This window comes from Ursus arctos, unplaced genomic scaffold, assembly GCF_023065955.2.
Source record: "Ursus arctos isolate Adak ecotype North America unplaced genomic scaffold, UrsArc2.0 scaffold_9, whole genome shotgun sequence".
Taxonomy (NCBI): Eukaryota; Metazoa; Chordata; class Mammalia; order Carnivora; family Ursidae; genus Ursus; species Ursus arctos.
In genome coordinates, this window is record NW_026623111.1 from 42,822,488 (window position 1) to 42,846,149 (window position 23,662).

The 23,662-nt window shown below is 45.8% G+C and overlaps 1 protein-coding gene across 2 annotated transcripts in view; it reads left to right on the top strand.

Moving 5' to 3' along the window:
* CRACD (capping protein inhibiting regulator of actin dynamics) overlaps nucleotides 1-23,662 on the top strand; it is a 47,324-nt gene that overhangs the window by 7,503 nt on the left and 16,159 nt on the right. Inside the window, exons 2-3 of one of the 2 annotated variants that reach the window (XM_057309838.1) lie at nucleotides 14,907-15,042; nucleotides 22,318-22,482. In XM_057309838.1, coding sequence (XP_057165821.1) covers nucleotides 14,923-15,042; nucleotides 22,318-22,482 — 285 coding nt within the window. In that variant the 5' untranslated portion in view covers nucleotides 14,907-14,922. The remainder of the gene's footprint in view (nucleotides 1-14,906; nucleotides 15,043-22,317; nucleotides 22,483-23,662) is intronic. The other variant, XM_057309839.1, reaches the window with a different exon arrangement.

The window sequence follows — 23,662 nt, forward strand, 5'->3', positions numbered from 1 at the left end:
AAAGACTAGTGGTTGGCAGGCATGGGGCGGGTTGAGGGGGGTGGCTGTTAATAGGTATGGAGTTTTTTGGGGGGATGATAAAAACTAAGCTTAGGTGGTAGTGATAGTTGCCCAATTCTTTGAATATACTAAAAATCATTGAAATGTATCCTTTGAATTTTATGACATGTGAATTATATCTCAATAAAGATTTTGTTTTAAAGTAACAAACGTGGCAATGACGAGGTCGTATCTGGCTAAGTGATAAGTTCATATTGGCAGGGGAGATTCAGGGTTTATCCTGCTCTCCTAAATCCCCAAAACAGGAGGTAGAAATGTGGGGCAGAACAGAAAAGGATAGTTCTGTGTTAGGACATCACTGCAGAGTAGAGCAGGCTGGTTGGAAGGAGAAGCAGCAGCACCCACTTACTTGAAGGTGTTGAGCGCCCAGCACCGAGGGAAACGCTCTGCTTGGAGGGACAGAGGACATGGAGGAGGAGCTGTGGGTCTGCTTGAGACTACCTATTGGAAATAGTTGTCTGTGCCTTTGAGGAAACACAGAGTTGTTCCTTTGGCCACACATGTGTGAATCTACAAGAAAGGTGATATAGACATCAAGGGAATGGGCTCCGTCAGAAAGGACTGCCCCACATGTGTTACCATGACAAAACTGTTAGAGTCTACAACGTTGCCCAGAATGCTGGAGGTCCTGTTGGACAAGATTCTTGCCAAGAGAATTCATGTATATCTATCAAGCACATTAAGCCCACTAATAGCCAGGATAGCTTCCTGAAACGTGTGAGGGAAAATGATCAGAAAAAGAAGGAAGCAAAGAGAAAGGTCGTTGCTTTCAAGTGCCAGCCTGCTCCACCCAGAAGAGCACTTTTTAGAACCAGTGAAAAGGAGCCTGAGCTGCTGGAATCCATTCCTTTAAATTCTTGGCAAGATAGATGCTTAAAAGAAAAAAGACATCTGGACTGTAAAAAGAGAAAAAATTGCCTATGATTGACCCCATGCAGCCCCTCTGCACACACACATACACACAAAAGGAAACACAAATCCTACTCTCTACTTATCTGATGCCCTTACTTAGTAGTCTCATGCACACACACATATACACCAATGTTAAAAGCCTAAGATAATCTTTAGTCCTGATCCAATACCTTCACTTTACAAATGGGGACGCTGAGACTTGAAGAGATCACAGCGGGGTGCTGTTAGTGTTAGAGGTGTGATTAGAATCCAAGTCAGCTGATTTTGCACGCGGCAGTCCTTTTGTCTGAAACAACACCATTCCCCCAACTCATTACTCTTTATCCTTCATTTTTCTACACAAATGTGCCTTCCTCAGGGAATAAGCTTACTCTGCCCCCTCAGCCTAGATCAGGCCTCCCCGCCATTGTTTTCTCCATTTACCTTTCCATAAGGGTAGGCCCGCATGGGCGTTCATTGTATTTCTAGCCTCTAGAACTGTGCCTGTCACATAGCAGGCATTCAGATTATTCATTTATTGAATGTACAAATACTGCTCTTTTTTGCCATATTGACTCTTCCCACTGTACATTCAGTGTTCATCTACTTCACTCTTCAGTTTCGCACCATGGTAAAGAGTCTCACTCTCCCCTTGACCCACTGGGAAAGGAAAATTACACAGCGTAGTAAGACAGCACATCATCAGTGAGATTGCCGTGGGGCTCGGGCTCCCTGGTACCCGTGTTGAGCCTTTGGTCGCTCGGCCTTGCCGCTTTTCAGCAGAAGTCAGAAAAGACTTAGTGACTTAGGCAGTTATACTCTACCCTTAGGAACCTGGGATGTGCTGATCGAACAGGGACGAGAGAAGAGGCACAAGACCATTCAGTGAGTGAAATTTAGGGACTAAGCCGGAGAATGAGTGGAGCTGGGCTGAGTAAGTGTAGAGGGGATGGAGGTTGATGGATCTGCAGTTACTGGTGACACAGCGCGTGGGAGAACAACAGAGCGGGAGTCAGCGTCTCTTGTGGACGCGGTTGCTTTCACTCCTGAGCTGTGTGATCTTAACCAAGGCAGCCCCTTCATCTGTGAAATGGATATGCTCTCTCTCCGGCTTAGTATGAAGGCCAAAAACCCCACATGTAACTTTCCACTATCTGCTATAAAACAGCACTTTACAAACACAGGGTAATATTATTACTGCGATAAAGATGGTGTTGATACTAGTTTTCTATTTCCAGAGCATAGACCAAGACTGACCTGACTCAGAAATGGTGACTAGAGAGGTTTCTGACAAGGTCTTTCTTCAGGTGGAGCAGCTGAGGAGGGAACAGACCGCACGTGGAGTCCTTACAGAGCTTCCTGGGCAGCTTAGACAGTTGTTCGTCCTATGCGACGGAGGCACAGGACTGAGCTCAGGGGCTGGAGTCAATGACCCTTTGACTTCCAGTTCTAAGAAGGTGTGTTTTAAGATTCCAAAATTCCCTCCTCTTCCTTGAGTGTTTTTGTCTATCCTGTTTCCGTTGTAATTGTTAGGTGATCGGTAGTCCGTGGCTTGTGGAGCACCATATATTTTCATAGGATACCAAAGTCCGGGGTGCGTCTCCAAGATGCCACACGAAATAGACTCTGACTCCAGTCTCTTCCGGCAACTCCGGTTTGTTTGATGAGGATACTTAATTGCTCTTTAGCATTTCATTTGAATGAGACTCACGGATCTGTTTAGAAGAAAACTGCTGATCAATTGCAATTGCCCCAGTTGTCATGGAAACAAGCTGCAGTGGGACTATAATTATATTTCCTTATTCCTGAAGTGAATCCCTAATCATTGCTATGGTAATTACCCAATATCTGTGGTCCCAAATTACATGATGCTTGTCCAAAAAAGACAAAGGATAAGGAGTAGGGGGGCTGGCCTGAGACATGTGTGAACCGAGCAGCTGCAGAAAGCCTTCTCCTTTTTTGGATGGGGAGAATTTCCTGCTGTAGGCTCACGCTCCAAGGTTCGATGATGTCAGTGGCATCTTACAGTGTGCCTGGTGTGTAGCGTAGTGGCTAGAAGGCTGTATCAGGTAGGATGATTTCAGCTGTAACAAGAAACACAACTAGTATCTTCAGCAGTAAGGAAATAGATTACCTGACGTATCTGAAGGTCCGGAGGGCCTGGGCTTGGGCATCCCAGTAGCATGGGGAACCACATCCTTGGCTGTCAGGCAGCGACACACGCCAACAAGAGGGAAAGTCAGCCGCTTGCGAGAGGAGCAGAATCAAAACACCAGATGCTTCTCAGAAGTGTCATCCATCCGGGTGGGCTAAGTCGGAAAGGAGAATCGAGACACAGCCTCCGAAGCGTGGCTCGGTGGCTGTTTTTGGTAATTAGCTGTCAGCATCCAATTTCCTTTCCCAACAGTTTTTTTTCCCCAGTTTTTTTTCCCCCCCCAGGTAATCAAGTTTGCCTCTCTGTGTGTACCTCTTATAAGACATAGTGCCTGCTTCCTGTGACAGAAGCCAAAGGGCCAGATTCTCCACTTTCCCCCAAGTGCAGCCTGGCATGAGCATGGGAGCCCCCTGGCCAGTTGGTCCTTCAGTCCTGGACTTTGACTTGGCCGGTGCTCAAGGATGTAAGGAACACAGCTGTGACCCCTGCCCGTAAGCAGGCTCTTCCTGTGGCGTGGTGGCTGCTGCGGTTCCCGATGCCTGCTCCTCTGCAGCTCTGCTCCGGTCTTTTTCAGGCCTGGGCTCTAGCTTCCTTTGTTCTTCAAGTCCCCACTAGTCTTCCAGTAAATTTTCTTTCGGTCGAGTAGGACAAAGTTAGTTTCTGTTGCTTGCAACTAAGAACTGTAGCTGACAGAGGAAACCAGGAAAGCTAGGTGAGAGAGATGGAGGGTTTGACACAGAAGGTGGGAAGCAGGGCCTGGAGCACTTCCTGATCTGATTCGAAAAGGAAACCCAGAAGAAGCCTTTTAAGATGCTGAATGTCCTCTTCACTTGCTCACCCATTGGCTCCTCCAAGTTTTCCCCGATGGCCTGCGTAGGCCTACCATACCTGAAAAATACCCTTGGTCTGAAAATATGCCTCCTCCTCCCATCAGCGTATTTCCTCAAGCTTTCCATTCCCTCAGTGACCTACCCGTCTGGGAAACTGACTGTTCTGTGATATTAATCATTTACTCTTCCATTGAAAAAATTTACTCACACATTTTATTGTACGAAGCACTATGGGAGAAGCAAAGGTAACAGATGTGATCCCTGCCCTCATGCAGCAACTCGTACTGTGATGGAGATAAGAGGACAGCATTACTGTTGGAATCACGTCTGTGTGGCACTTTACAATATACACAGCGCTTTTATTTTCTCTCTTATTTCAGGCATGATGATAGTAACCATACCATAAAACAGTAAGAGATATGGGCCTAGGCCTTTCAAAGGAAGAAAAGACTCCTTTCTTCCAGGAAGCAGGAGGGGCTGTGTGGGGGCGATAAGATTTGAGCTGGACTTTGAAGGATGAGTAGGGCCTGAAGCGAGAGGTTGGCACTGGGCGGTCCATGGAGAGGAAGAGCCCAGAGAGGATACTTGGGGAGCGGAGTGGCGTGGCTTACAGGCTGCTTGAGTAGGGCAACGCTTACGTCAGTGCTGACACTACTCTCAGTGCTTTACATATCCTAACTCGTTTCATCCTAACAGCAGCTTCATGAGGTAGGTGCTCATGTCCTGCCCACTTACAGATAGGGAAACCGAGACGCCTAGAGATGTAGTTCCTGACCAGGGCCACACAGCTGGGAAGTGGGAGAACCAGGTTTGAGCTGCAGGCACGCTGGCTTGAGTCTGAGCGCGAGCTCCCTGCACGCTCCACGACCTCCTCGTCTCACAGAGCCGGAGTCGTTGGGGCTGTCGTGCAGAGCTTTAAGTGCCGGCAGCCATTGCAGCTTCATCTGGGAAGGTTTTAACAAAAAGAAACTGCTGGAAGTTTCTGAGCTGGTAAATGAACGGCTTTAAGGTTGATGCGGAGTTTGAGAGGAAGCGGAATTGGAGAGGACTTCAGTTGGAGATCATCTGCAGATGTCAATCATGTTACCACAGGCTGGAGGTAAAACCAGGTCACAGGGACAATTATACACTCACTGGCTCTTCAGCTGCCGTCAGGGGTTCTTCGAGCTACTTCTCAGGTCTCCCACACACTTCTTTTTCTGTGTTTAAGAACAAATCCTCGAGTGGCTGCTGTCCACCTGGGTTGGGGGTGAGAGTACCATGCCAGCAATTTTTCTCCAGGGGTCCAGGAAAACAAAAGCTCTTCATACCATACTTGCAGCGATTTTAGAAGTCTGAAGTCATTTTAAAATTAAAAATAATAAAATAATAAAAATAAAAACTTCTCCTGAGGAGAGGTTAAATGTGTGAACTTTATATTGTTTTTGGACTGGTTACTAGTTCTGTGTATTACAGCACAGTGGGACAACCCCTTCAGGCCTCAGCTGAGTTTTCTGAAATCTTTGACAACTTTAAGTGCAGAAATGGGCCCTTCAAAACAGCCTCTTTTGGTCTCTGTGCTGCCAAAGTGCGCCCAAGAGTACTATATTATTTATCCTTAAACAGCCTTTTAGAGCTTCTAGGTAGAATGATGACAGTCAGTCTGGCTGACTCTGGGTAAATAAAAGAGAAGGAGGTGGAATTGGGGAGTAACGGCAGTGTGTCTTCCTTCCTCTCCTTCCAGACCCATAATGACTTAGATCAAAGGGCTTAAATGTAATAAGATGTAGGTAAAACAGGACCCCCTAGGCCACTCCAAGTCTGTCTATGTGCTAATAATCAATAGTCAGATCTGTTAGAATAGATTGAACCTATCAGAAGCCTCTGGTCTCTAGTTAGTAGTCCTGTTCATAGTGTTTAACCCTTCTGGGGTGTATGGGGTCAGGATGGAACCCTAGGGGCTGTTGCTCTGTGACTCAGATATCATGATCAGCATTTCAAGCATTGCACCTCCAACTTTCCCATGATTTTAGGCAAATGTCAAGAAATTCTCTCTTCTTTCTCTCTCTTCTCCTTCTCCTCCTTTTATTTTCTTCTTTTGTCTTATAAAGTCTCTACTAATCTTTCAGAGTGTGACTGTTTAATTTGGGTAGAGGATATGAAAGTGATGTCAAATCTTTGGTGTGAAATGAGGACATAGGGCACACCTACTTATCTTTCAGCCATGTCTGCACATAGTTATAAGTCATGATGCTATATTTATACATTTTTTAAAATCTTGATTAATACCAGTGTTCATAGCAGCATGTGAATACACACTGGCCAAAAGGTAGAAACAAAATGCTCATCCACAGATGAATGGGCAAACAAAATGTGTTATACATCTTGTAGAATATTATTCAGCCTTAAAAGATGAAATTCTGCCACATGCTACATGGGTGAACCTTGAAGACACTATGCTAAGTGAAATAAGCCAGACACAAAAGGAAAATGTTGTATGATTCCACTTGTATGAGGTGCCTGGAATAGTCAAATTCATAGACATAGAGAGGAGAATAATGGGGCACCAGGGTGGCTCAGTCAGTTATGTGTCCGACTCTTGATTTCAACTCAGGTCACTATCTCGGGGTCATAAGATCGAGCCCCGTGCTGGGCTGCATGCTGGACATGGAGTCTGCTTGGATTCTCTCTCTCTTTCTCTCTCCCTCCCCTCTGTCCCCACCCCATCTCTCTCTCTCTCTCTTTCTCTCTCTCTTTCTCTCTCTCTCTCTTTCTCTCTCTCTCAAATAAATAAATAAATCTTTAAAAAAAAGAAAGGAAGGGGGATAGTGGTTACCAGGGGTAGGGAAAGGGAAGATGGATGGTTATTGTTGAATGGGGATAGTTTCAGTTTGGGATGACAAAAAGTTCTAGAGACAGATGCAGTGATAATTGCAAATATACTTAATACCACTGAACTGTGCATTTAAAAATGGCTAAAATAACAGATTTTAAGTATATTTTATTGCAACCAAAAAATCTCCGTAAATAGTATGTAAATACAAAAAAATTCACGGATGGCGTGCCTTGGTGGCTCAGTCGGTCAAGCATCTGCCTTCTGCTCAGGTCATGATCCTGGGGTCCTGGGATTGAGCCCTGTATCACGCTCCCTGCTCAGCGGGGAGCCTGCTTCTCCCTCTCCCTTTGCCTGCCACTCCTCCTCCTTGTGCTCTCTCTTTCTGTCAAATGAATAACTAAAAAATCTTTTTAAAAAATTCACAGATGCTGGGATCTCATTTGGCATTCACAGATTCGGTATTTAAGCAATAAGATTGGTTCACCTTCTTTTGTATAAGATTTGCAGTCGTGGGTGAACTGAAAGTCTCTTACTTTTTTTTTTTTTTTTTAAGATTTTATTTATTTATTCGACAGAGATAGAGACAGCCAGCGAGAGAGGGAACACAAGCAGGGGGAGTGGGAGAGGAAGAAGCAGGCTCATAGTGGAGGAGCCTGATGTGGGGCTCGATCCCACAACGCCGGGATCACGCCCTGAGCTGAAGGCAGACGCTTAACCGCTGTGCCACCCAGGCGCCCCGAAAGTCTCTTACTTTCTTGTCATAGTCTAGCAGCTCTTGTTCACGTAGCATCATTGTTTCCCAAAGAAATCCAAGCATCTACAAACACCATGGTAAAATAGAAAGCTCCATCAGCTGTGACTCAGGAGCCTGAGTTCTGGTTTCGGTTCTGTCTTGGTCAAGTCTCTCTCTCACCTTCCAGGACCTCAGCTTCTGTTGTCCAAAAGGAGACAGGCTGTGGACTCTGTAATCACAGAAGGCCCCGAGAGCAGCGATTGTCGGCTCTGCAAGGCCTGCCGTTTGTTACTGCAGACGGTGCCCTGGATTAGCGGCCCCCCTTCAGCTGCTGGCATCCTTGTATCGAGACCCACTGGCGATGTGCAGAGCAGCAGCCCGAGCCCCCAAGCAACGGGTGGAGGAGCGCGGGCAGGCAGAATGGAGCGCAGGCTGAAGTCGGTCTGGGAGCTCGGGATTTTCAGTCCTACCCATTGATTTCTGCCCTGTTTTTGAAGGATTTCTGAATGTGAAGGGACAGATGATGTTATTCGTTAAGGTCTAACGCACTACAGGCTTTCCCCTAACCTGGACCTGACCTCACATAAAATCATACAACACAGAGCCTGAGGGGTGATAGTAACAAAGAAATGGGGAAAATGGGAGTTTTTTGGGAAACACTGGTGACTTTGATTTCATTGATGTTGAGTTAGCAGACAGTGAATGGGACAGCCAAGTAGCAGGATCCACTGTGGAGCTGGACATGTGGGGAGAGGAGAGTGTGTATTGGAGTCACAGAGACCGCTTTTATTTTTTATTTATTTATTTTTTAAAGATTTTATTTTATTCGACAGAGATAGAGACAGCCAGCGAGAGAGGGAACACAAGCAGGGGGAGTGGGAGAGGAAGAAGCAGGCTCCTAGCAGAAGAGCCTGATGTGGGGCTCGATCCCATAAGGCCGGGATCACGCCCTGAGCCGAAGGCAGACGCTTAACCGCTGTGCCACCCAGGCGCCCCCAGAGACCGCTTTTAAATAGTGATTGTTAAAACCGAAAGAGTAGCCTTAGGCTGTTCTACTGTCTATGCCTTTGAAAAGATGACGGTAGGAGTCAGCGAAGAGGGAAGCCGAAAGATCAAAAGCTGGGCTCTATGGGCTGATTCGAGGTCTCTGATGAGATGTTTGAAATCTGAACCTCTCTACCAATAACAATAACATCAGTGACAATCGCAATAAAGCCAGGACAGAGATACAGAAATGAGAGTTATGACATCTCAACCACGCTTTCTGTCCCTAGGGCCCCAAGAACTTCTGCTGCCTGGCCTCCAAGTCCAAAGGGACCATTTCTCTGACCTCTATAAGGCATGGCTGTGATTCTTCCCTGAACTAATGAAGACGTTCCCTCAGAGACCAGTGTTGTTTTAAATTTCCCAAGTCGGCCTCTTTTTCTTTCCTTCTTGAGTTTGTTTGTACTACAGGTGCTTCGCATTTGACTTTAGATCTTTTTTAAATTTAAAGGACTGTTAAATGGATTGACAGTCCTTCGTTTAGAAGTTAAAAATCTGGGGGATTTTAGGGGTCTTTATATGTCTCTTCTCATGATCGAGAGTCTGCTCTGTGTTCTTGGCATAGGAAGAGAAGGTTCCCACACAGCAAGTGCCATTTTTTCCTTTTGAGAACATAAAGCCTGAGGGAAAGTTGCCGCTTTGAGGCTCAGAGGCCCTACCTCTAGGTTCACTCATAACAAAAGGAAGGGGGAGGATTGGCCTGATTCGCAATCAATTGTGAAAGATCTTTTAAATGTCAAGAATAAAGAAGTCCAGATGAACTCTGCTAAGGTACAATTTGTGTTAAATTGCCCCTCCACCTCCCAATCATGTAATTCCTAGTTCCCAGCTGTTAAGGACAATGATTGCACCAAACGCTTTGTTCATAAGAGCATAGTTGCAAGCTGAGACCTCCACACGTGGCCTATTCAGTTTGAATTCTAGCTCTGTCTCAAATTCTGGAACTCTGGGCAGTGTTTTTACCTACTCTTTGTCTCAGCTTCCCCTTCAGAGAAAAGGAAATAATCTACATTGTAGAGTTGTTTGGAACCGGAACTAGTAACCATGATCACCAAAGATTTAAAATTATACAAATTGCCAAGGATTTAATGTTAATTTGCATTACGTAAACTGAAATATTTAGAAAAGAGTGTTCATTCATATAACTAATAAACCAGTTACCATTCTCCTCCACTGTTTCTTCTCAGAGCTTTAAAATAGGACAAAAACTAGATCTAAGAAGAAAAAGGTAGAAATGTTTTTGGGCACTTTGAAACGTAATCCTCTTAAGAGTAATAGCCATATAAATAAATTGGCTCTGACAAATGTAGAAACTTCATAAATATCAAAAAGTTATTTAATCACTTCTGTTTCTGGCTGTGATGAAGTAGCTTGTAGCAAATCAGTGCTGCCACCAAGAACAACTAGAAATGCAGACAGACTATTAAAACAAAGATGTCTGATTGCTGCTCATGCATCAGACGTGAACAACGAGATACTGGAGAGGACGGAAGCCCACTGAGTTGAGCCCAACTTTCTGCGCATTGCTTCTCCCCTGTGGGCATTAGGTGACTCCTGGTAGAGAGCAAGAGACCAAAAAGCCTGAAAGTGGCTGCCAAGAGGAGAAGGCAGCAGAGCTGTAGGCAATCTCCTGGAGCCTGGAATACAAAAACTGAAGTTTGTGGCTGCTGAGATAGCCAGGACTTGAAGGACTGAAATCCCTGAGAGAAGAGAAACTCAGAAGAATGAATCTAAATCTGGGCAACAGCTTTCCTTTTGATGACTTTGTTGATAAAGCTGCACAAGGATAGAGGCTGAAAGGCAAGGCAGAGTTTTTGACAGTCTGTGATGTTGGAAAGTTGAAAATTGGGGTCTGGGGCCGACCAAGGAGGGGGACCTTAGGAAGCAACCCAGGCTGTCAGTTGAGACAGCAGGAGGCCTGTACCCTAGAAGTGAGGACAAAGCAGAGGTAATCTGAGCCTTACAAAGATTGCTAACCAGCCATGGTCAGTTCAGTCGTAATTGGATTGAGGTGATCTGCTCCTCCACTGATGGCTGAAGGATTGGGTGAGTCCTCTCTGGAAGGAGGGAACCCAGCCTCTACAATGTTTCATTCTTGATATATAGAATTCAATCAAAAAATTACCAGGCAGTTGAGAAACAGACTGTGAGAAAAACAAAATAATAGAAGTAGACCCAAAGATGATAAAGATGTTGGAGTTTCAGGTATTTAAATAATTGTGATTAATACATTCAATAAAATAGTTGATAAGATAGAGAATTTCACCAGAGAACTGGAATCTATTAAAGAGAATCAAATGGAAATTCTAGATATGAAACACTACTGAAATTAAGTGCTCAATAGTTTTAACAGCAGATCGGATACAACTAAAGAGAGAATTAATGAGCTGAAGGCTACATCAGTAGAAAAATCCATACTAAGGGACACCTGGGTGGCTCAGTTGGTTAGGCATCTGCCTTCGGCTCAGGTCATGATCCTGGGGTCTTGGAATCAAGTCCCACGTCAGGCTCCTTGCTCAGCGGGGAAACTCCGTCTCCCTCTGCCTGCTGCTCCCTCTGCTTGTGCGTGCGTGTTCTCTCTCTCTCTAACAAATTAAATAAATTAAATAAATAAATAAATAAATAAATAAATAAATAAAATCTTTTAAAAATATCCATACTAAATCATATTGAGTAGAAAGAATTGACAGGTACGTAAAAGAGCATAAGGACATATGGCTCATGGGGAGGCAGTCTAACATCGGAGAATCAGAGCTGGAATAAATGAAAAAGGGGATAGAACCAATATTTGAAGGCTGAGAATTTTCCAGCACTGATAAAAGACACAATCAACAGGTTTAGGAAGTATTATGTATCCCCAGCTAGATAAATTAGAGGAAAATCACACTGGCTGCAAGAGAGTAAAACTGCTGTAAACCAAGATAAAGAGAAAAATCTTAATATCGGCTATAAATAAAAGATGATAGGACTACCTGTCTTTTCAAAGAAGCGGTGATACACCCTACAAAAACTCTATAGGTTACAGCATAACTTAATGGTGAAATATTGAATACATTTTTGCTTAGTTCAAGACCATGACAAGTCTATCGTTATGACTTCTCTTCAACTTTGTGAAGTTCCTAGATAATGCAATGTGACCAAAAAAAAAAAAAAAAAAAAGAGGAAGGGAGGGAAGAAAGAAGGAAGGAAGGATGAATTTAAAATAAACAAAACTGCCTTTTGTCACAGGCAACCTGCTCGAATACATTGAAAATCCAAAAGAATCAACTCATATTATTATAATTAATAAAAAATAGCTAAGCCTAGTTTTAAGAACAATATGCAAAGATCAATTGTAATTTAATATTCCACAAATAAAAAATTAGAAAATAAAAATTTTAGGCTATAGCATTTGCAGTCAGTTCAGAAACATCAAATATGTAGGACTAAATCTATCAAAATATGTACGAAGCCTCTACACACAACCTTACGAAACATTCTGGAGAGAAAGTAAGCGGGAGCTAAAGGAATGAAGGGATAGCTGACGCTCAGGGATTAAAAGATCAAGTATTGGGAAGATGTTAGTTATCCCAAAATGTATCTGTAGATCTAATGCCGTCACAAAAGCAATTCTAGGAGTGTTGAAGTGTGTGTATGTATGTAAATTTATGCAGAAATGCAGAGATAAGAATAACCATCTTGACAAAAAAAATCAAAGCTGGAGAAGTTAAACTACTAGATATCAAGACTCATTAAAAAGCTGTAGTAATTAAGACAGTGTGGGATTATTGCGGTAAAAATAGACAAGGAGACGGACGGAAATGAGGCCAGAAACAGATGCACATATATGCAGTCACTTCATTCATTGCAAGTCACCCCCTGTCTTCACGCCTTGGTTTCCTCTTCTGTAAATAGGCTTCATACTAGTGCCTTCCACATACAGTTTAAATATTATATGTGAAAAGGACTCAGATATTATACTAAAGAGGTTAGAACATACTCAAGGGGCACAGCAAGTGTCTGATAAAATCTAGCCAGTATTAATATTACCATTGTGACTGTCCAATGGCAGTGATTATTGTAATTATTACTATTATTATTGTGTAATTATTACTACTGCTGTCGTTACTGTTCATTTTCTCAGTTATGGTTATCTGGAAGTGGGGGATGGGTGGGCATTAAATTGTGCTTGGCAGCAAGGAACATTGGAGGCAACACAGAAGAGTAGGACAGTGTTGATTCTTAGCCTACCTGCGAAAAGAATGGGATCAGGGAGGTATCAAAGTTGCCTTAGAACCTGGAATGGGATTTGGCCTAGCACAGGGTGAGGTGGCCACACAACTGTAGTAAACATTTATTAGTAAACATTTACTAAGCTTCTAAAATTGACTTGTGTATATATGTGTTTGTAAGAATATTTGAAAGCACGTATATGTGTATAAGCCACTTGTAAAAACACTGTGTAGACATGAAGTCGGTTACGTCTTCTTCCATCTGAATCATAGCCAGGGATTTGAGAGAGAAGTTTAGACAGAAAAGTAAAAGATTTGCTTCCATAATTTTAAATGAAAAGTTTATTTCATAACCTCTTTAGGTAAACCTGGATGTTCATTTTGTAACACAGGTCACAGAGTCTCTGAAGACAGGGAGATAATGAGATAATTCTTTTCATAGTCATATCCTAGACAGGGCCTCCTGTTTTGTGCGTGGGTTGCTGCTGTGTAGTATCTGGTGTTATTTCGCTGAAAGCTTACCCATTCTTCTAGCTATTTAGTACCTCTAATCCTCCCACGTGACATTTGCACCCTTCTTCCTCTCCCACCACCCCCCCTTGCCCCCACTAGAGGAAAGACTCTAAGGCCTCCCTGGGCTTTAAAACACTTCGGTGGGCCGGTGAGGGAGTGTGCTCCAGAGCCCTGGGTTCGTTTTCTCACGCCACTGCTTCTATTCGGATGACTTTATTTTTTTTTTAAATTTTTTTAAGATTTTATTTATTTATTCGACAGAGATAGAGACAGCCAGCAAGAGAGGGAACACAAGCAGGGGGAGTGGGAGAGGAAGAAGCAGGCTCATAGCAGAGGAGCCTGATGTGGGGCTCGATCCCAGATCGCCGGGATCACGCCCTGAGCCGAAGGCAGACGCTTAACCGCTGTGCCACCCAGGCGCCCCTATTCGGATGACTTTAGATAAGGTTATTCACCCCCTGAGTTTCATCTGCAACAAGAGGTTGGGGTTGAAATGACGAAAGACTCTCCAACCGGTTTTTCATCAGGGGGATGGTTGGTGGCGGCTGTTACTATTATTGACAAAGATCGCCCAGCCAGGAGGCTCACATCCGCATCTTGCCTTTCTCAACCTCATCTGCTTTTTTACCATGCTGCCTGTAATTTGGCAAATGAGAAGACAGGATTTGGTGCTCAGTCTTCCCACCTCCGTCTAGATTTGGGCAGGACCCTGCCCGCTGCGTGTCTGTGATTCAGCTTAGAAGCCCCAGCTGGAGGCGCCTTTCCCCGGGTGCTGGTGCCGGGTCACTGATAAAAGCTCCAGGCGGGACCTGTTCTAAAGGGGGGGGGGGTGAGTGCCTTCTCACCCCGGGAGTCTGCCCGTGTGCCTGGCATCGTGGAAAGTTACCTGTCCTGCCTTCCAGAGAGTGTGCGGTTGTGCCTGCCTCTGGGAGCAGCCTTCCCAGAGAGCAGTTAGGGTGGAGACTGAGGAACAGTGGGCTTTGGCTGCTCCTCTTCCTGCAGTTCACCCCGTCGGGTGGAAGTCCTGACTCCATGAAGTACAACCCTTCACCTGAAATGTGCTTACTGTTGGGTACCTACCACTTACGAGCCGCTCACTGTGCATGAAGCCCATCGGGATTGCCCCAACACACGTTTCTCTTTAAGTCTAGCTCCAGAGACTATATCTGTAGGCCCTATCACCAATTCTTGGCTTTGTCAGGTCTTTGTTTTAGATGTACGGATCTTTCTAACAATTTGGTTGTCATCTGAAAGAGAGAATCTCTTGCCTCTAACCTCTAAATCTGCATGTGACTTCAGAAGTGCTGGTTGAGCAGACTTAGTGGGGGAAAACGGATGGCGGCAGCTCATGAGGACATGGGCTCCTCCAGTTACAGTTCCTGCCTCGTGCACCGGGTCTTCTACAAGTCAAGAGCTGTCTTCGAGTTCTCTCCTTGAGTGGCCCTAAAACCTTGTGTTGGAGACATGATCCCTTATTTCTGGGAGACCCTTTCTCCTACCCAGCTACGTGGCTGACCCCTCACAGAAAAGGACACAATGCTGAATGAGACAGGGGTTGTGGGGGGAGTCCCCTAAATCATGAGGAACAGGAAACTGAATTGCCAAAAGAAATATTATCATCCTAATAAAACAAAGCACATGATTTGCATTCCAGGTCCTTCAACTATTCTATGGGAACCCGGGCATTTTCCCATGACAGTATTTTTATCCCTGATGGGGGAGCAGAAAGTGAGCAGACAGTTCAAGCAATGTCACAGGACAACATCCTGGGCAAAGTCAAAACTCTTCAGGTAAGACAGCTTGAGATCGGAAAGTTAGAGCCATAGGAGGGGCCCGGTGATGGCGGGAAGTGGGAAAATCCCGAGTGGCCTTGAGTGATGGATCGGAGATCCGGGAGTAGCTTCTGGTGAGAATTTTTGCTCTCTCAACCCTGACTCTGTTCTCTGGCAGCCTTCTGTTCCCTGTGAGAGCTACATTGTCACCATTGTACCCACCTGCATAACAACCCCACTCCTGTTCTGTCGAGCTCTTCCCTCATTTTTAACTGCATGAGGACAGGTACCCAAGAGAAGCTGCAGGACTTGGGGGCAGGGGAGAGTTGGAAAAAAATAACCATTAAATGTTGCCCATAATCCCTGAGCGGAGGGTTGACTGTTAGCTGAGGGCCTGCACAGCACGTCTCCGTACTTGGACAGTGAATGGTGAGACTCTTTATTATTTGCCGTATTTGTAAATCTGGCTCCCGCTGAGCCACCCCGTCTTGGAGAAATGCCAGGAAGCTCTTAAACCTCCCTCCTGTTCATGCTGCAGAGTCGGACAGTTTTCCTCTATAAAATTGGCTCAGGTGGTAATTCCTTAATAATGAAAATATAATAAAATAATTATTCACTAAACATGATTGCGATCATGGGAAATCCAGGGAAAGCAAGAGGTGCAGAGACACCTGTGATCCGACCATGTAGGTTTGCCTGATGGCCTGGTAGAATTCACTCACCCGACAGAAGTGCCCAAGCAAGGACTTCTCTGAGATGGGAAGGCTTGGAGGTGATCCAAATTATGAACGGGGAACTCTGGTTTGCTGGTTTCCATCTGTCTGTAAGTCTACAATAACGAATGTATAAATGAATGAGATGGGGAGAAGGAACAGCTGGCTTGAGTAGCTGCCGATACAATGAAGCATTATACTCAAAGGAAATTTTCTATTTTCTTGAAATGTTCTTGTTTCTACTGAACATTAGCTATGCATTTTGTGATCTGTGTTTGGTTACACGTCCACACACACTCAGCTGAATATAGCATATGGCAGGCGGGGAAATAGCTAACACCCTGGAACCACACCCGAACTTGCCTGGATCTTTACACCTACTGCCAACCATGGCCCAGGGCCACCGTCCTGCCCTCAAAGCTAACGTAGGCCCTTCCTCCAGAGTCCAGCAGGTCCTTACTAGGTTCTGCTCTTAGTTCTTGCTGGCTCTGCTGCTACATGTGTATAGACTCAGAAGAAAAAGCAAGCTGTCACTTCTCCTAGGTTGGAGAAGAGGAAGGGGTATGATCGCCAAAGAAAACATTGGACCCCCTCCCCACATTACCTTTCCTTTGTGAAGTCTTTTGTTTCCTGGACTGTTATTCTTAAGAAGTTCTGAACCCCTGGCTCATAATATGCACTTTCCAAGAGGAGTGACTTCCAGAGTTCAGTCCATGAAACAGCTGTATTTTATAAGGGCTTTCGAGGAGTTCTTTAAAAATTAGATAGTAGTGTGTTGTCTTAAATGATGTCTGTGCTAAAATCACACTGCATGCCACTGCCTCTCCAGGAAGTGGATTTGGAGTTGGAAAAAATATATAATTCCGCACTGTTGAAACTCAGTAAAAATATGCGAGTGCCTGTTATTCCGAGTCACACTGCAAGGCACAAGTTTAAGTTTAACAAATCGGATCTCACAATTAAAATGTAAAACAACAGCAACAGTTCTATTAATAACAAAGAAAAATGTGACTAAAGCAGCATAACTAACCTGAGTGCTCTCCTTTGGACAATATCTACTCATACGAGGTCTGCCTCATTTTGCTTCTGCTGTATGGATTCACAAGCTTCCTTACAGCTCTCTAGTTATATTTTTAAAAAATAAAAAGGCTTTGCTCTTTGAGGAGGGAAATGGGGACCATTATCATAGAAAATGTGATTTTTGGAGTGACATTAAGATATAACTGTATCACCCCCAAAAGACTGTGCTTTATTTTTCAGTCGACTAAGCAGTATGTTCCTGGTAAGTCATAGAAATAGTAGTTAACTTCATTAACTTGCATGAATGCTTTGCATTTTTCCATGACAACGTTATGCTGGTATTGATGCTTAGTGAGCAGCATAAGAGACCGCCCCCTCGTAGACTCCGGCATGGAATGAGGGTGTTTAGCTATGTCAGAGGCATGTGTGTTTTTTATGTCCGAAATCGTGTTTGTGTATGTACGTATGTTTATTAAAAACAGAGAGAAAAGTAATGGATACCTATTTGACAGTAGACGTCCTGGCAAGCTGACTAGCCACCATTATTAAGACATTCTTTTGAAATGAGATTTCTATCATAATGCCATTTGCGGGGTGGGGAGGAGCCATTTTTCTCTGGCCTAAGAAACTTCCCAGCCCTTGGAAACCCCAGAACGGTGCGTGTATGACCGTTTGGAAAGATTGCCCTCTAGTGTCCACACGCGGTCATCCCCGCCCGGCCGGCCGCCATGCGTTGCACCGCGGTGGTCTGTAACCTCTCTCCCGAGTGCAGAATGACTGAATGCAGCGTGAATTCACCTGCATTTTCTGAATCAAGTGAATCTATCACCTGCCAAAATTTCTGTGGCAAGTGATTGAAGCTTTACAAGAAAAATGACATTTTTTCCTGAGTGTAAAAATACTACGTTTGTAGGGAGAGCAAATTCTAATACACAGGACAGTTATAGGGGCCAGACCAACAGTGATGCCCTTTTTGAAGACCCTACACATAACAGTCAGTTGTTCCATGGCCAGTGAGTGAAATAAAAATTCTGTGCCAGGCCTCTCGCACCATCTGGCTGTGTGGCCTCTAGGGAAGTCAGTGAACCTCTCTGACCCTCATTGTCCCCATCTGAAAAATCAGGGGATGAATATGATGGATGACCTGGCCCCTCCAGTTCTTAAAGTCGGCCATCTATATGAAACCGCTGCTCAGCCGCTGTAGCCCGGAGAGCTCGGTAAGCGTCACACTTCGTTGCCTTTGGACTGCAGTGACCTTGATGTTCCTTAAAGCTGCCCGCATCACAGATCAGGGAGGTGCCTGCTTATTGCAGATCAGACCCAGGCCATGAAGTGGGTAACAACTGTTGATAAAACTCAGGCAGGAACATCATAGTCTAAGCATGCAGGTGATTTTTAGAATGATACCACACCTTCATCAGAAAATGCTAACTCTGTCAGTCCACGGCCTATTTAGCCCAGGAGGGAAAGCCTCCATCCTCAGGAGCCGCTGACTCCTACGGAGCTGGATTTCACCTGAAAATGCCGAGGTGTCATATGTTGGACGATTTTGACACCTCATGCAGCTGTCAAGGACACAAAGAATAAATACCCACTCTTAGCCACTTCTGCGTAGAGCAGATGTCTTTAAATCTATATGCTTTTTCTTTTGCCTCTCTTTAAAAATTCATTTTAACTACGAGTGTATCTGTACTTCACTCAAGAAGAGAGCAACTTTATTTTTTCTTCTGCTTTGTTCTCACAGACACGGACTAAAGGATGGCTGTGAGGAATCTGGGGGAATCCAAAACTGGCAGTGTGAGGGCTGCAGAATATGATGTGCTTGGAATCCCCCCACCATAGGAAAAAGCCTCATAAATATGGATGTGCATTCCTATAACATCGTTCTCGGGCATTCCATATTACAACAAAATGGCCCGATTTGAATGAATAAAATATAGTGCCTTTTAGCTCACATTCCAGTCCTCACAGTAACCCCATTCACAGCCGCAGGCGGCTCGGCCTGTCGGTGTAGGCGCAGTGTTCTCCCCTCCTCTCCGGCTGTCCTTGCCGTGTGTACAGAGGGCCCCCGGGTGGTAGGGAAGGTGGAGGGAGTGGTCGTAGCTTACAAAGTTCCTCTCGTGACAGTGCCTGAACAGTGGACAGAACTAAAGTCACCAAAAAAAGTCACACATTCAAGTCACATGACACCTGAGATTGCCAAATGTTTTCGGCAGTCACTTTTTAATGGTCACTATATCACACAGTGGCTCCACAGTCCTGTCTCCTTTGAGTCAGCTGAGGGAAGCATCTGGAGCAGGAACCGCAGGGAAGGGAAAAACATGCAGGTGCAGGAGCCTTGGCCGTGAGAACCTGAGGGTCAGTCACCATGGCCTTGAACAGTCCTACCCTGGCCTAGTTCTGCGGTCTCATCCCTGACAGCTGTAGGTGTGTGTATCTAGGTAGATAGTCCTTTGTCTGGACAAAGAGCCTGCCGCCCGATCCCTGAACGCGGCCAGCACTGCTTTGATGACCCAGGTCCCCCCCTCCTCCATCCCCCTAAGCTCGCAGCCACCAGCCTGAATTTATTTTTTCTGGAGGGATTTTAAATCAGAGGCTTTACAGAAATGTATTGTTATTCTTAAAGACAACAGCATGGTGCTTCTTTTGCCAGGATGCACATCTTTGTAACATAAATCATCCCTTCGATACACGCACGTTCTCATTCCCACTCTCCACCTCTTGTTCCCTCCCTCTCTCCCCACCCTCAGCTGGGTACCTGCCGCCAGGCCCACACCCCACACCCCTGCACCCTCCTCTCAGCTCGCCTCTTCGATTTCATTCACCACTCCAGTTCTTAACACCACCCTCTCCACTTCCCAGCCTTCTCCCGTGTGCCTTATTTCTCCTGTTCTAATTCCATCAGTTTCCTCTTTCCATTCTTCCATTGCTCACCACGACAGCCATCCCATCTTTGGAGCTTATTTGCATCTAGACTGCAATTACATTATGTCATACACTTGTTTGTCTCTTAAGCATCAGGGTGGACCAAAGTCAGTGTTCTAACAGATGCCCTGACAAAGGGAAATAGCAGCGTATTCATTCTTTTTTTGTGATGGTAGCAAAAAACCCAAACTGAATGGCGTTGGACTCTTAGGCCAAGTTCTCCTTGGAAGCTCATTAAAGAATTATTTTTTCTATTCTAACTAGAAGAAATACCCTCATCTTAGTTGTTCAGGAGCATTGAGAGATGGTAGACCCTGACAACAGGAGGTCTCGGTCTAGGGATTTAGAACACTTTCCAGCTCTCGTCCAACACTCCTAGAGCAGGGATAACTGATAACCCGAAGGCTGGGCTGGGAGTCCCAGAGGGAAGTCCTGCTAGGGCTCTCGCTAGGACACAGGAACATGCCACCTCCTCCGCCCAGGTCCCGACCCCTCTCCCACAGGTCAGCAGGGGAGCCGGGCCTGTGACTTTGTTACGCTGTGTCCTCTTGTCTAACTCCATCGGCTGCTCTAACCGGGCCTGCTTATTGATCTGCTTAGAGTAGATACTAACTGCCGCTTCCTGCTGCACTGGTTTTGAGAAGACACCCTTTTTCAGCCTTCTCCTCCCAGAAACCCTTTCAGGCTGCTCAAGCTGTCCTTCACTGGCTGAACTCGGGGCTTTTGATGTGTGCTCCTTCCCTGTGGTTCCAGGGGAGCCGGGCTCAAGCTGAAATAGCAGCAGATCAAATACAAGTCCTCTGTCTTTCTGTGCTCCTGACTTGGCATGCTGGGGTGCCCTGGGGTGCGGGGAGGGGAGACTTGGGCTCATCTCTTCCATGTCTCTGCAGCCTCACTGTCTACCATGCAAGGCCGAGAGGCAGCTGGGCACGAGTGGGTGGATTTAGTACCCTTGAGTTTGGAAGGGGCATTTCCCTCAAGCGATTCCCCTGCCAGGGAACTTCGGCAAGATATTAAAAATGCTGCATCATCTCTTTATTTCTGCCCCTAGAGGAAGAAAGAAGTACAATATCAAATGCGTGAGAACCTATGGAATGCAACGCAAATAACACGGACTATGGTTTTAGGAGACCTGGATTCAAATCCCTTTGCGGCCACTCATTCTTTCCATAAGCTTGGGCCAGTCACCTCTCCCCACTGGACCTCTGACATTTTTTATAAAATGAGGGAGTTGGACTACGTGATTGCTAAGGCTCTTTGCAGCTCTATGGGATTAAATATTAGCCAGATTAAAGATAAATATCGATAATGCATTCCCATTTTTTTTTTCTTTCTCTCTCTCTCTCTCTCTTTTTTTTTTTTTTTTTTTTTTGAGGCACAAAAGGACTGTGAAGCCCAGGTCCCTAGGGCTAGAGCAGTAGCTCTCAGCCACAGCAGTTTTATCCCCCAGCGGATATCGGGCAACTGATGGAGACATTTTTGGTTATCTGGACAGGGAAGGAACTGCTCCTGGCATCTAGTGCCCAGAGGCCAGGGTGCTGCTGCTGAACGTTTTACAGTGCACAGGACAGCTCCCCACAACAGAGAATTATCTGGCCGAAAATGTCAGTGGTGCCGAGGTTGAGAACCCTGCCGTAGAGAAAGGCAGGAGTTTCTAGAGTGTGTTTAATTCAGTAGTCCTTCAGGGGGCCACGCATACCCTTTTTTCTTCCTGAATGTTGTTCATTTTCTCTGCCACAGCCCATTAAAGATTTTGCCCTTTAATAATATATTTATATTTTTTTCTTCAGATAATATATTTCCTTTCTAATCTGGCTTTTCTCTAATTCTAAACACTATTGATCCTCCTAATTTCTACCCTGTTTTCCCCCACACCCCCTTCTATCTACCTGCCCCCAATAATCCTTCCTTGGCCTTTTCCTTCTGCCTACTTCTCTGGCCCTTCCCCCCTGGGTTCCTTCTGTCCCACAGTTCACGGTGTCTAGCTGCAGCAGGGCAAAAAGAAGTAATAGTGGCAGCACAGGATTGTTCTGTGCCTTCCATGATTTCTGCATTGATCATGGAAAGACTTGCCAGCACTGGGGCCTCCTTCACCTCGGTGCCCATGTGAGCAGAACATGGTGTCCGACAGAGGAGCTGGCGAGGAAGGTGGCGAAGGCAGAAATATTCAAGGAGAGCGTGTCCAAAAGAAGCCAGAGGGCTCCCCTGTTACAGAAACCACGCCGGTCTTGATTTCCCCCAGTGGTTCCTGCATTTCACGTAACTATTTTCTATTCCATTTTTATACTTTTAAAAGACTTTTTTTTATACATACATTTATAGGGTTAATCAAAAAACTTTTGTCATAACATGTATCCCCACTTTTGGTTTGGAAATACGGTCTCTCCGCCCCCTGGATAATGTTGGCATCCCCCGGAAAGAGGTGGCTGGATGAAAAAGCTCATGGCTTGAAGGTGGGAAAGGAAAAGAAACTGGAAAATGAATTCACTTGTTCCAGGACTGCATCGTGGCTCACTGGCATGGTATTTAGTCTAGAAACGCTGTGCGCAGAACACGCCTCAGTGCCCACTAGATGTGCGGGGGCATCTGCTCGCGCTTCCCTGCTTCAGAACGTCTTCCTTTGGTTTTTCTCCAGCGACAGTTGAGCAAAAACATCAAGTTTGGGCGGCCACCACCCAATGCCATTCCCATGAAGAAGGCAGACAGTGGTGAGGCTAGCTTAGAAGAGGATCTGTTGCTGACCAGCCCCATGGAAATTGTGACTCACGAGGACATCATCCCCTCGGACACCGAGAACAAAGTAAGGCTCCTCCAGGGAATGACTTGGTTGCTGATAAGCGAGGGGAGGACGTTGGGCAGTGGCCAGGGGCATCCAGTAACTCCTGGGTCTGCTTTTCTGATGAGTAGCCCTGGGCTGGAGGGCACTTCGTGGTCAGGCGCCGTGACCTGCCGCAAGGCGCCCTTGGAGGGGCGGGTGGTGGGGGGGAGAGCAGACGTGCCCTTCGTGGGCACTCCTCACGGCATCTTCCACTTACTCTTCAAGCCTCAGGTGGGCCCACCTCTTCTGAGAAGCCTTGGCTGGTCTTACCCGCGCGGTGCTGTCTCCTCTGTCTTTGCTGTGCGTCCTTCGTGCTTCTTACACATCCGTACTCATCCGTGTCCGTGTAATTGTGTTCTCTCGTCTCTAAATGTGGAGTTCCTTGAGGACAAACTGGATCTCCCACATCTCTGTCTCCCCAAGTAATTACTTGTCAAATTGGACTAATTTAAAGGGAGATGAGAAAACAAAGGAGTAGGTGCTTCACGAGACAGAACGTATCAGGCCAGCTTGAAGTCTACTTAATGAGGGAAGAAAGTCACATTGTTCCAGCATTGTCCTATCTGAATTTGGTCCTTTGACACTTGGAAAGAAACATCATGAGCATATCCCAGAATGAGTCCTTCCAGCAGCGAAGGGACATCCTCGGGCCTCTAGTGGGGAAGGAAGGAAGGCCCCACCAGCAGCTGGAGCAGGGAGCTCTCTGGCTGAGGCATGGAGGCTTCCAGTCTCAACAGAAAGCATTTTCTGTGCTTTCTCTGCTGACCACGGCGCCTGAAATTACGCTGGCTGTTATTAAAATGGACGTGCCCCCAGAAGTCATGCTTGTTATCAGCTAACATGTCATAAGGCCAGTAAGAAAGAGAAGTGATTTGCAGGGCAAAGTGAGGAAGGAAAGAACAGGCCGTTCCCCCGCTGTGGCCCACCTCTGCCTCCGGCCCTCAGGACTCCTGGTTCCCAGACATGTGGGTGGCGGGCGGTGCCGTGGGTAAAGTAGGATGTGCTAGGCGGCAGCCACGGCCATCAGCCTTCCTGCAGCCGTCCCCAAGGACTGAAGCAAATGTCCCCACTGTCACTGAGGATCTAATAAGTGCCAGGGACCGTGACCTGGGGGAGACGGAGGCTCGGTTGTTTTGCAGGTGCTGCCCTAGCCGTGGGTATT